The sequence below is a fragment of the Conger conger genome, chromosome 4 (assembly GCF_963514075.1).
Source record: "Conger conger chromosome 4, fConCon1.1, whole genome shotgun sequence".
In the NCBI taxonomy this organism is placed as follows: domain Eukaryota; kingdom Metazoa; phylum Chordata; class Actinopteri; order Anguilliformes; family Congridae; genus Conger; species Conger conger.
The window spans coordinates 7,574,453-7,588,484 of NC_083763.1; the positions used below are offsets into that span (position 1 = coordinate 7,574,453).

Sequence of the window (14,032 nt, forward strand, 5' to 3'; positions counted from 1 at the left end):
GTGTTAATTAAGGAATTCATTGTTCATAAGATTTCAATTTTGTCATTTTAAAAACAAAAGGAAAAATTCGCCAGACATAACATTGAAATGTTCTCCAATGAATTGACTATGATGCAACTCACAATATATTATACAATGACAAAAAAGCATCGTTAGGATATTTGTTCATTTATTTCAGTTTTTATATTTATGTGCCTTACATGAAGATTTTAAAAGGCGCAATACAGAATTTCCCACAGAATATTCCAGATATTCCACACATTGTTTGTTTGGCATTCCAAGGATTCACCCACGTAACAGGGAGACTGTACAGCGGCGCACAAACACGTGTTCTTATTTTAGCCCCGGCCGTCTCATGCTAAGCCCTCGCACTAATCAATCACCAGATGAAAGTGGCAGGAGGAGACGTCGGCGGGGTGAATTGGAGGAAGGTTCGAAGGTACACCATGCTGAGCTAAGCGCAGCACCACAGACCAGGACGTGCCGTCACAGCCAGCGCTGAGGAGTAAACTTGGGAAGAGGGGTGAGAGGGTCACTGAGGAAGCATAAATATTTAATCAAGGCCAGATTGACAGGGGAACAAAGGACATTGTGCTTCTGCTTCTGAAAAGTCCCTTTCCTGCGTAGCTGAGCGCAGGGCGTATGGCAAAAGCCACAAACCACAAGGTTTTATTTTTTTATTTTTTTTTATTTTTATGGTGTTTTCTCAAGAGACGTTTCTGAATTCAACACACAAATACTCAACTTATTCCTCAAGGTCTGCGCTGCGGTCCTTGTGAAGGAGCAAAACAAGTAACTGAGACTGTTTACTAGCTCCAAGTGGTGAAACACAAACCAGTCCATGCCAATCTCCTCAGCTGACCGCTGTCACGCCGCGGCTGGGACGGTCTCGGTTCAGGCCTTGGCAGGACGACTATTTTCCAATGCAGAAGTCCCTGAAGATGACATCCAGGATTTCCTCGGCCCCCACCTTGCCTGTGATCCTGCCCAGACTGGTGAGGGCCAGCCTGACCCCTTCGGCAGCCAGGGCCAGGTCCAGATCCCGGTAGTGGTGGTACTGTGCCAAGGCCTCCACACACTGCTGGAGGTGGGCTCGGTGCCGGGCCTGGGTCAGACTGGGGGCACCGCTGAGGGGGTCCCCGCACCTGGGACAGACACGGCACGCCGCGTGGGAACGTTAACAGCAAAAGCAGAGGTGCATACAGAGATCATGCCAGCACTCTAACCCCAAATTAAATATACTCATATACACTGTGTTTCTTCAACTATGGGAACTCAAAATGGGTGGTGGGAGTGTATGAGGCTTTTAAAGGTTCTTAAGTCTTGCACTGTTTTATGTAATTCTTGACAATTCATTTAATGCTACGTTGACTTTATTTTAATAACTTCAAATAAATCAATCAATCAATATGAGGTGGTTCTTCGAATGAACCTGTAGTTCACTATATGCTATGCTTGTATGTGTATTTGGCACGTCCCTGCAAGGTGCTAATTTTCTAATATGGTGTCCCGCGATAGTGATATTATATTTCTAATTCGGGTTGCGATGAGAACCATGCGATGATGTACCGTACACATCCAAAGATCACAGTTCCACGGTGAACCCCCAACAGAAACTCACAGGGTTTTCACTTGTTTTTCCAAAGCCTCCATGAAGCCATCCAGGCCCTGCCCTGTCTGGCAGGACAGCAGGCAGGAGGGGGGCAGACCCTGGGCTCCATCGAGTGCGCTCTGTACTTCGGCCGCGTGCTCCGCGGTGAGCAGGTCGCTCTTGTTGAGGACCAGCAGAGAGCGTCTCCAGGCCTCCTCCCGGCCTTCTCCCCCGGGCAGGAGAGCCCCGAGGTGGGCCAGGAGGAAGTCCGGCACTCCCCCGGGCGTTCTGGGAAGGTGCACGGCGTCCAGAACGGCCAGTGTCAGGTCCGCCTGTTCCACCCTGCGGGGGAAGAACGGACGCTTATCCTTGCTACCTCCTTCCTGCCGCGGGTCACCTAGGCCCCCTCACTGGCTCAAGGCACCAACACTCCTGTCTCAGCTAAGAGAGTACATGACACTCGCCAGGCTTCCCTCTGCTCCACCAGCCCCGCGAAAGACCAGGGGAAAATACTCTCGTGTTGATGCTTCGCCCTCCGAAAACAGTAAACAGTGGAAGCAGATGTCCTAAATCAACAAGTTCGACCACCGCGGGGACAGTCTGAACCAACTTTGTCCTAGCGGAGGAAATATTATGCAACTGGAAATTGTAGAGTTAAAAATACAAGGGCTCCCAACATTTGTTTATTCTGTGCAATAATTCATAGATTTCCTTAAAAAGAAAACATTGTATTGGTTACGTTAGCCGGCAGGTCACGGGTCGGCTCTTGTAAACACTTTGCGTCTTTGTGATGTGCAGAACTATGAGGTTTCCTATGGTGCCCTCTCCAGCTTCTTAAACAAACATCATCACATTGTGGAACATGAAATGTCTTATTTAATCATCCAAGTGAAGCTTTTACACATATTCATACATGTGCCAACTGTTCTGGAAAGCTAATTGTAAATGACGGCCACTGGAGACTGTCTTCTGATCTTCCATTTGTTTTTATAATGTGAAAAAGAGAACAAGATAACTAAGAGATATCAAAAACAGACACAGATTTTTGAAAAGAAAGTCCCGTTTGTTCAGTGTACCACTGAGCCAACTATATTAGTGCTGATAAATGCCTCTGTCAAAGAGTAAATTATCTCAAAGCTGTTATTCCCCTGCTGTTTATTGGCTAGATTACATACAAATGTTCTTTGCAATGCCGGTTTTAACTTTTGATGTTTTCTAAATTGCTTTCTATTGCTGCCTTTTGGGTGTTTGCCTTTTTAAAAACATTCTCTGTGTTACCTCTCCCTGGCTTTTTGCCCACTCCCTTTTCTGTGTTACATTACATTATACTGACTTACAATTAATTAGACTAAGCAGCAGGCCAAACATCTTACTGTGGCTACACCGGGGCTTGAGCCAACAACCTCCCCGGTCCTAGTCAAGCGCCTTAGCCGCTAGGCCCCTACCTCTCCCTGGCCCTGCGCACTCCCTCCCTCTCCACGCTGTCCAGGGTGTCTCTCAGCCCGGCGGTGTCGCTCAGGAGGACAGGAAAGCCGCTGATGTCCACGTGCGTCTCCACCACATCTCGGGTGGTCCCAGCCACCGGAGACACGATGGCTGCCGGCCGCTGACCTGGGAGGAAGGATAACGGCACAAATCACTCGGCATCGTGCTTTCCCCCTCCGTGAAAAAAGCAGTAAATTAGGGTAGCCTGTTAAATTAGGGTAGCCTACTGGCTAAGGTCCATGACCGGGACCCGGAAGGTTGGTGGTTCATGCCCCGGTGTAGCCATGTGTTGGGCCCTTGAGCAAGGCCCTCAACCCCACATTGCTCTAGGGCAGGATTGCCCTGTGTTTAGTCTAATCAACTGCAAGTTCCTTTGAATAAAAGCATCAGCTAAATGGCAAATTAATATTATTAGAAATCCAATCTCCACATTTAGTGTAGTGCAAACGGTATTACTGTACTGTATTACTGTACTGGAATCGTTCTCCCAGCTGTCTGCTGATACTGCTGCAGCCACCCTCCCCTTGTCATATCTTACAAAAAATCACTGGTGAAATTAGCCTTTTAACATTTTCACAAGTGAATAAAAATATTCACATGTGAAAAGAAATGTTCACATGTGAACTGGACATTTTCAAAAACAAAACATGTGACAGGAAATCATGTGAAATTCCACATTTTCACATCTGACTTTTTTCCAAATGCGAATATTCACAAACAAAACATGTGACTCGAATTGTTTACCGTGAACATGTGACTGTAGCCTACCTGCACATGTGTACTCGACACGTTAGTGTTCACATGTGGGTTTTGGACACGCGGCTTTTGAACACGTGATTTTTTTTCCCTACGGGAGCAAACCTGCGAGGGCATTTCCTCTCCCAGCCACTGGCTCACTGACTCCGCCTGTGCCAACGCTAAGCTACACACCACAGAGAGAAGATGGCGGAAACCAGAGAGCCTGCTGACCTGTCCAGTCCCCCTGCACGGTCATCCTCTATCACAACTGTTAAGGCTAACATTCAACAAACTCAAATTTTCTACAAACTAAACGCAATCTGCAATCTGCTCTCTACTCTCTGAATAAAGGTTAGAAAAGTGCCTACAAATGTACCAATGCTTGTCACTGGGGCAATACCCTATAGGTGCATAGAATTGTAGTCCTAGCCAGCAATATATAACTAATTTGTATGTTTTTTGCTTGGAAAATGTACTCATTTGTACCCAAAGAGAACAATATTTTATTTTTCATGGTACATTTGGGATTTGATGTTTGGAGAACAAAAATCACTTTATTTCTGAGACTGTTCTTTCATGCTCGCCATAATACACATTCAGTGACAAACAGAATTTGATTCATTCGCTGAGCCCTGAGCTAGCTCCCCGACGTTCAGGAACTCCACCTCGTCCCAAGCCAAACAACGTTTGACGTGTGATAAATAACGGGACATCTGGAGGCTTCTGGGAGAGCACCAGCGACTACAGGAAACAATAACAGGAGCTAATCTCAATGGCTGATAAAAACAGACTTTAACTGTGAGAAGTTGAACTTGAGCCATTCCAAACAGTCCTTAGCAGTGTTTTATTACCATTTCTTTTCCCTAATGCAATTCTTCTTTTTTTATGCTGACGCTTACTAATTTTATTGGGGCTACCCACATAGCATTTCATATAGAAACTGAAATTCATAGGCACTGAAAAAAAGACAAATGTTAAAAGCAAAACACAAGGACGGCATGAAATACATTAAATAGACAAGACAAACAAGTGGTTTTAACGGGCATGTCCAAAAGGTGTTTTCAAAAACTGGACAATTTTAAACACCAGAAGTCAAGGAATGTTTTTAAAGGAGGAGACAGGAATCAGCGGTCCTGGTAGCTCACTCATCGCTCGTAGCCGACAAGACAAATAATAACCATGGCAACAAGACAGCATGAGACCCAGTCCAATAAGACAGCTGTCAGTCAGTGGTGCTGGGGGAACTGATGGTGGATGGGCTGCCAGTGGCTTTGCACAAAGAGCTGAGCAGACGGGTGGGTGAATTAATTTTGTCGATCTGCTTCCAAACTGTACAGGGTCAGCAATTTTTGAGATTTGGGGTGTTATAAATACTGGTCGTAAATGATAATATTGACCGGGCTAGCAATTCTCTCCCTGTAAATTTGAAAGACACAAACAACTACACTGTTACTAGGGAACGCTGCAGACTGTACCCAACTGTCACTCCCAACGTGAAGACCGGATTGTGTCAGCCGTCGACAGTCTTGTTTTCCGCCGAAGCCACTTACAGAGGACGTTGAGGAGGCTGCTCTTCCCCGCGTTGGTGTTGCCAGCGATGACTACCTGGACTCCACTGCGAAGCCTCTCCCCCCTGCGTCCATCCCGCAGATGTCTCTCCACCTCCGTCTGGAGCTTAGACACAGCGCTGTCCACTGGGGAGGACAAATTGGCGAGGATGTCATCACACAGGCAGTGTGGAGTGACCCCCGGGTCCTCACACCGCAGGTCAAAGACACATTTGCTATTCCAGAGTAATTCCATTCATTCCATATTTCTCCAACTGACAGTTTCTCTCTCGCTGCCAAAGGTAATCAAGTTAAATTGATAGACAATGTACATTTAAATATAATCTCCAGTGTAAATATTTTTACACCTGCGTAATCATTTCCAGTATCCTTCCACTTCACAATGGTGATGCCCTCACATAAACGCAACATATTGAAAATCTATTGAAATTGAAGTGAACTATATTTATCATTATACTTTCAAAAATGTCACATTTATAATATACTGCACGATATCCTGTTTGCGTAAGGGTGAGGTGAGTTTCCTCCCTTCCCTATGCTTTTTGAGATCATCAGATTAAATGTGCTACATAAATACACTCCATTATTATTTCTATGGGAATCTAGCATGAGAGTAATAATTAAAGAATTAAAGATGATAAAAATATTCTGAGATGCTATAATGTCACCAGTTTAAAGTCAATGAGAAGGGTCTAACACAGCTAGCTGGCGTATAAACATTTGTGACTATTCCAATCATCTTTAAAAATCAAACAAAAAAATTGTCAATTATACTGTGAAAATGACAGCACAGTACAAAAAAAAAAAAACTTTACTAGTGCCACCAACTAATGTCACAATACATGCTGTAATTTGCGTATTGCACAAACTCCGCTTGGTGAACGAGGGTGACAGACGAAATGACAGGGAATTTGTTGGCTGCCGTTGTGCTCACAACGTGGTGACAAACACTGAGGAATGCCTGCCGGATCACAGCTAGTGGGAAACGGGGAGGACTGGGATTTTAAGGTGCCGTGGCTGCCAGTGAAGTCCTGTGTACAGACCCTGTGGCACGCTTTGAAGATGAGACTAATGCTTCGACCGGGGTCCCCATGGCCCTTTCTCCCAACATCCTCAAGGAAACTGTCTTTTCAGGAGTGTGATCCCTATCTTTTCTCCTCTCGGTCACAGTCACAGTCACAGTCACTCACACTGAATGCAAACAGGAAGCCCAAACCAGGCCCTTGGAAATTTCTTCTAGCGGTGAGGTTTTTTTTTTGTTTGTTTACCACCGATGGAAACTCACCTTGGTTTAAGACCCCATCCTCGATGAGCTCGTCCTCGCTGAAGTCTATGTACGCCTCAACATGAGCCAAACACTGTTGGGACAGAAAATCCTTTACAGACTGAAAACAAAATGTACAAAAAGACCAAAGGCACAAATGCTCCGGGTTTCCAAGGCAACAATGTGTAACAGTAAGAATATTGTTGGGAACAAACATTAGATTCAAACATCAAATATGAAACAATATATTACATGTCTTGAGATAAAAATGCAGTTATGCGGGCAGTTTAATGCAATTTACTAAATAAAGCACAGATGCACAAATTATATTTATCGCCTTTCGCCCATAAGAAACCACTCTTCAGGCTGTTTGTTACTACTGAGCTGGAGGAGTGAATTCAAAAAATGTAACAACAAAACAAACTTCACCAATAAGAAATAACAGGAAGACAATGGGAAGATGTTGTTTACTAAGCTTTTAAAATAGTCGCTGTAATTAGCCTCTGAGATTTGAATAGGTGCTACATGAGCATGTTTGGATTAAAAACATCCAAAAGTACTTTGTGCCATCTGGACAGGACACGGCCCATTATGGAGCGGTTACACTAATCAGCCTGCGTGTGCCAAGTAGTGTCTTGGTTGGCACAATTTTTTCTCAAGGAGTCGGGGCTTCCAGAAGGGTATAAACCGTGTCTTTTATAGAAAATCTGAATTACAAAAATAGAGAGCATTATTTGAAAGACACGTATCCTCAGGAAGGCTCAAATTAGCGTCTTCTGAGAAAAGGTTTCTGGAGCTTTTACAGGGGCTGGGCAGCAGGCTCGATCCCAGGGCGGGATCGCTCCGCACCCCACGTCCGCGTGGGGTCCCCAGCAGTCTGGCTCGCACCCAGGCCAGGATATCCTGTCTCCTGCCCGCGTCTCGAGCCAGCCTAGGGCCCTATTCTCTGTGGATCCCACTCCCTGCCAAGGCAGCAGTGACAGAAAATGAAGCTACTCAAAAAAAAAAAAAAACTACACTGCAGCTGTGAGCATAATTACCTACTGGCACCAAAATGCAAAAACCCCACATAAGCTTTGGGAAGGAAATAACAAGTTGTTGAAACAACAAGTACTGATTAGCTGGCCGAAGCACATGTAGACAGGCAGGACAATGTTATTTTTTGGTTTTCCAAGAAAAACATACAATGTGTACAGTTCAACAAGATCTTTATCGAGTGCCGTGGAAGGCCTGACATAACCGAGAACACAAGTGAAATAGGCCGCGGCGCTGTGGGGACCTCAGTGTGACGCCTGTTACCCTGATCAGCCTCTGGCTCCAGTCGAGGTAGAGCCGGCCCAGGTCTCCTGCCATCTGCCGGAGGGCCTGCCTCCTCTGGGCCTCTGTCTCCGCGTGGATCAGGTCACCCAGCCCCTCCACCTCGGTCAGGTCCAGCTTCCCGGCGTGGAAGGCCCGTCTCGTGAACTCCCCTGCCTCTGCGGGCCGAACGCCGGGCAAGCTCCCTGAGGAACACAGTACCCGAGAATCGGGCTCACCAAGGTTATGGAGTGTGACGTCAGCCTCGGGCAGAACATCAAACAGAACAAGCACAGGGTAATATGCTAGGTGGCAAATCAACTCTTAAAGATTATGTACGGTCATATATGGTGTTTTGTCTCAATTGGACTCACATGTGCTCAATTGTGGTTGAATTAGCCAATTTAAACAGAAAATCAGGGAGACATTTTTGATATATTTTTACACCCCCAAGAGCTGCTCTGACTTTGTTGCTACAAACAGCAGCGACACAAGACCTAATTTGGCTGTTTGGTAAAATAGGGTTTTAAACGTGGGAGATCACAATACTTTTTCAATCTGGAACAGACCCGTTGAAATTAGTGAAATATTACTGAAACATGAGCAAGGTCACTTTATAATGAGAGTCAAGGGTTAGAGACTAAATGCGTCTCAGAAAAACATCAGTTTGTCGGCAATATAGCGGCACATGCACGAATGCCTGAGCAATTCCACTGCAACAATTCAGATTTAAAATCATCAGATTCTGACATCAACAGGTACACCACTGCCATCTAGTGACGGATTGCCACAACCACCAACACAGGCTCCATACAGTCTAATCCAGTGTTTCTTAACTCCAGTCCTCAGGACCCACTTTGGCAGAAGGTCTTTGTTGTAACCAGGAACTCACACACCTGATTTAATAACTGAACCAATCAAACGACAACAAAACCTTTCTGGCAAGTGGGTCCTGAGGACTGGAAATCCACAAGATTTCAAGAATTTGTTCAAATTGGTCGGTGGTTTAGAGCAAAATTGCCAAACTTCAGGCCTGTCTTGGAGTGAGATCAAATGCTTCCCTTCGAAATGAATCACATTTTTATCGTGAGATGTATTGCCCTCTATATACAAACCACAATATGACGGTGTGAGACAAGAGCCTGAAAGTGTGACAGAGTTGGAAAGTCTGATTGATGGTGGTGATGGTGAATACTACATGGTGGGGGACTGGACATACCAAACAGCTCTTACCTAAGGCTTGTAAGACCCCACTGATTACAGCAAGACCACCATGGATGTGAAACTCCACACTGTCTTCTCCTGTGAAACTGCGAGGACCTAGGAATACAAAAGACCGGTACATTAGCGGTGCTATTTTATATATGAGTAATTTCTGTCTATGTTATGTGTGCTTGTGTGTTGTGTGAGGAGAGAGGGTGTGTAAATGATATTGATTTATGTTTTTATTGGTTAGTCGGTTTTAACTGTTGACGGACCTGGGAACCAGAGAACCAGTCCCCTGTCAAGCAGCTCCTGGGAGCGAGGGTTAATGATGTTGCAGAGGCGTGCCGTACGTGGAGCGGTGCGGCTGTGCGTCTGGCCAGCCAGACTGCTTAGCACAAGACCAGAGGCGGGGCCGCTAACCCGCACCACTGCCACACCACATCTACCATGCCCAGAGGACAGCGCAAAGATGGTATCAGCGTCACAAAGGCCACTGCTGCACCGATTCTTCGCCTGTTTACCTCTGGAACAAAAACGTAAAATATATAATGTTTAATTTAAAATATATACGTTTTTTGTCAAGACATACCACAAGAATTAAACGATGCGGATTCAATTAGGCTAGTATTAATGACAACTAACTCGATTTTTTTTGAATAACTGATTGTAGTGGTAGCCAAATATAAGCCTTAACAAACCTCAATCCCTTCACAATGAAGGATGTCCTTCTCCACAGCGATCCAGAAATAAATTGGAACATTTGTCAGTTCCTCCGCACCGATATGAACCCTATGGTAGGGAAACTTTCATTCAACTAGCTATCTAGCTAGTTAGCATCTAGCACTGGATGTCAAAGGCTTTTACCATTGTATGTAGCTAGCCAGTTAAATGCAAAGCCCATTCCACAGATTTGTGTCATGTAATTTTAATTCATGGAATCAACAGGCAATCACACTAATTAATTACAAGTCCAACTATTGTAATTTTTTTGAAAACGAGCTTTACAAACTTGGAATCTACTGTCGGCAGGATAGTACGCAGCCTACGCACACATGTCCTTAGAGTCAGCCCCCTAACCTTAGTTGCATTCAATTGGTCTACTACGACACTGTGCATCCCGTTGATTGGTCTGTGATCTACGTCACGAAGCGTTTACGAATTTTCCCTGATTTTACTCGCCTATGCACTGTCAATCATGAAAAGGATTCCCGTTGTGCGTTACCGAATTGTTTCCCCGTTGATACAGTTAACAATGACAGCAACCGTCCATTCACTTGTGATGGTGTGGGCTGTATTAATGAAAATCATTGACTTTTGAGAGCTAAATCAGTGTTTCTCTCAAGAGACACCATTCAATGTTTTATTTATACATCACATAGTCAATATAGTTAGCTAGTTTGCGAGTAATAGGCAATAATTCAACAACTGGGCAGGGATATTATCACACGTTATCTGTTATTATGTGTTACAATTTATCTTGGCCTCGAGCGTCCATCGTTGTACGGTACGGATGCTTCACATCACGTGACTATGTTTAAAAAGCGAAACACATAATTTGTTTGCAATGTATGGTAAAATTTGAGGGTGAAACTTGTTCGTTGTATCAGCGACAGCTATGAACGGTTACAGTCAATACAGTGCATTTGGGGTCGTCAAAAGCCCATCTCAAAAGGTAGATATCCTGTAGCCCAGAATTAATTAGATGCATTCAAAATGTAGCCAACACGATGTCAAGTAAAACCAATAATAATAATAATAATAATAATAATAATAATAATAATAATAACAACAACATATAATTTGATCGGAACAAGGTGACTAAATTGCTTAATGTAGGAACTTTTCATTAATAATGACAAGCCTTCTGTAGAGATGATTTGTACAATAATATAGGCCCTCCTGGACTCTAATGCATTGAGCAGATGGGTTGGAACTCAAATTACTACCAGTTCATCATCAGGCCAAATGAGTATTTTAGTATCATTAAGCAATTACGTGTTATAATTAGCCTAGATGTATGTCCCAGATTAATATTTTCACTGGGTCTATTTCATTGAAAAACACAGAATATGGTTGATTTTTAAAGCAAGATTATGGTTGCTTCATGTCATTTTTTAATAGCAAAATCAAATAAATGTATAATCAAATAAATCTCTTACCATACATTGATTTTATGCTTAATTGTTTCAATTCTATTTTTATTATATAGCATAACATTTGGGTGTCACATTAATACTAAAAGGTCCACCAACCCATAGTCCCTTTCATTTCAACACATATTTTTGTTTTATATCTCCAAATAAGTATTGAGTCCATTTGGGAAGAGAACGGCCAACTACAATCTTATTGCACAAACCATTGTACAGTGCAAAATCCAAAAGAAAATTTTAATAAATCTCATCAGGCAACCAGGCAAGAATGTCAAGAAACATAATGGACTAAGTTCCTAATATAGTAGCCAAAAACTAAATAATGTAATTTAAATTCTGAGCATTTTACAGAGAAGGGCTCATTATATGGTAAATCTTTATTCCAAAAGTTTATAAACCGATTCAGGTTGGGAAAAGCCACACAGTACATAGAAGGCTTTGCTAAAGCTTAGTCACACACGTCTGCATGGATTTTCTCTGCATCATGAGTATAAAAAAAAAAAAGATACGAAATGCATTGATAATAGAATAACAAAATACATTAAATATCTGAATTGAAATACTAATACTTGGCAATAAGTGATCCTAAATGAACATTTGGATGAGATTTTACTTTACCCTTCGTGTATGTTTACATTCATAACATAGACTGTATAAACATTGTACATATTTTAGAACAATATATTCTTTCTGTATTTGAATTGAGTAATTTGCTGAGTGCACTCTTCTGTTCCCTGTTTTTATAAATTAGTTCGTAAAGGCTATTTACTAAGAAACATTTGGAGGATTTCCATAGCTGAAGGTCTGCAGTGCCAGAAATCTGCTTTAGATTTAATTGACGTGCTTGCATTCTCATTTAATCCACCCATCAAGAAGTAACACACAGCTGATTTGTAACCCAAATGATGACAGTGAAGGTTTAAAGAAAATGCTGCCATTCTCAGGAGATGCTAAAAGTTTTAGCATATAGCTTATATAATAATATTAATAATAATAAATATGATTATGATATTGGGTGGTTTACAGAAGTGTGCCCCTTATCAGAGGTAAACAGACTGTGTTTACTGTGCTGACAGGGAATCGGCAATGTTTCGTAAAAGCTATACAGACATAGTGTGTTGCAATCGTTCTGCTGCCTCTGTGCATGCTCCCACAGCTACTGAGTCTACATAGCACTATGCAAACCATAGGTTTTCCTATACACTGTAATCACGTGTGGCGTTGTTGGAAAGCTAATGTCATGGGGGAAAGGTGTCATTGATGCTGTGTCACAGAGGTCACCGAATAATGATCTTGGAACACCATTCAAAAGTGAACTGTAGGTAATGCAAGTTAACAACTGTATGAGTCAGCAGCCAGCTGTAACAAAGGTTAACCTGGTTTGAGAGGCGAACAGAGATAGCACGGACAGGGTCATTGATGCTACTGTCGTTCTGTGGTGATTGTGTGATTGTGTGATTGTGATGATTTGGGGTTTTTCTTTGATCCCGGTTCCAGGAAACTCTACGATATGACTTCCTGCGGGCATTCGCATATAGCCATTTTACACTCACATTTTGCACCATTGTATATTATTACTGCTATTGAACACAATGCATAATAAATTCCATTCAGTGTAACCTGGTATTTCTCTTTGACTCTAAAAGACTACACAACAGACACATAGAACTCAGGATATCTGTACCCCATGGTCACTCGTCTACACAATTGTGCCGTAACAAGATACACACATGTATCATTGTAGGCTACACAAGCCATCTACCAAGATAGATAGTGATTCGTATAGAGCCAGACAATTGGCAGAAAGAGGCTGTAGTTTCTGTAGCTCGTCATTCACAGTCTTTTTCTATGTATAACTTTTACCACAGAAGAAAGATTAAAACATTATAATAATATCTTGCTTTTATATAGCGTTTTTCTCACACTCACATTTTTTTTTAACAAAAGACCATTGAACTAAAAGGTAAGGAGAAATATTCAAAACTATATTTTGCAGTTGATCTTCAATCATGATTAATTGAAAGTGGGTTGTTTTCCTATTCAAAATATAGCCTACACACCACTGTATAGAATAATACATACATGTAATAATACATGTAAAAAAAAATGTAACGAGCGATGGCAAGAGGAACGAAACTAATTCATTTTGCCTGGATTCTCTGTAAAATATGGATTATTCAGATGACTATATAATTCCTCATCACCACCTTGATCCAGACAGTTGTTTCAGATCTAGTGATTGTGATATTGTGTATTGGCATTGCCCTCTCCATGTGTGCCAGTTTACACTGGCAGTGGAGCAGTGCATATATATATATATATATATATATATATATATATATATATATATATATACATAGACAGTACAGTGCTACATGTGCACTGGTATGAGTCACTGCAGGTCTTTGCAGCTGTCGGCAGTGAGGTGGTGAGTAAGCAGAATGTATGCTGTTGGGCTGCTTCAGAACAAGGCGGGGGGTGGGGAGGAGGGTTTACTATAGACGGCAGCCGGGAAAAATGAAAAAAGAGGTGACATTATTTTGTTTGAGAGCCCAGCTGGGGGCAAGCAGTAAACGGTACGCTGAATTATTGACATCATCGCTCTGCACATGAGCACAGAGCCGCCACCTTTAATGAGGTTTGTGTTCTCCCACTAGTAAAATGTCATGTGGTAGTCGTGTATTTAAAAGCATACATCAAGCTTTTAGGCTTTAAGGCCATATAAGGCCCTATA

At 42.7% G+C, this 14,032-nt stretch overlaps 1 protein-coding gene across 1 annotated transcript; it reads right to left on the reverse strand.

Annotated features, from left to right (window-relative positions):
* Positions 1-173: 173 nt before the first annotated feature.
* gtpbp3 (GTP binding protein 3, mitochondrial) lies at positions 174-10,279 on the reverse strand. Its single transcript, XM_061237286.1, has 9 exons — positions 9,847-10,279; positions 9,421-9,671; positions 9,176-9,262; positions 7,946-8,148; positions 6,668-6,740; positions 5,365-5,508; positions 3,037-3,202; positions 1,622-1,933; positions 174-1,145 (listed from the first exon to the last, which is right to left on the reverse strand). Exons 1-9 carry the CDS (start codon positions 9,906-9,908, stop codon positions 914-916), a joined length of 1,530 nt encoding a protein of 509 aa, XP_061093270.1. The 5' UTR covers positions 9,909-10,279; the 3' UTR covers positions 174-913.
* Positions 10,280-14,032: the final 3,753 nt, after the last annotated feature.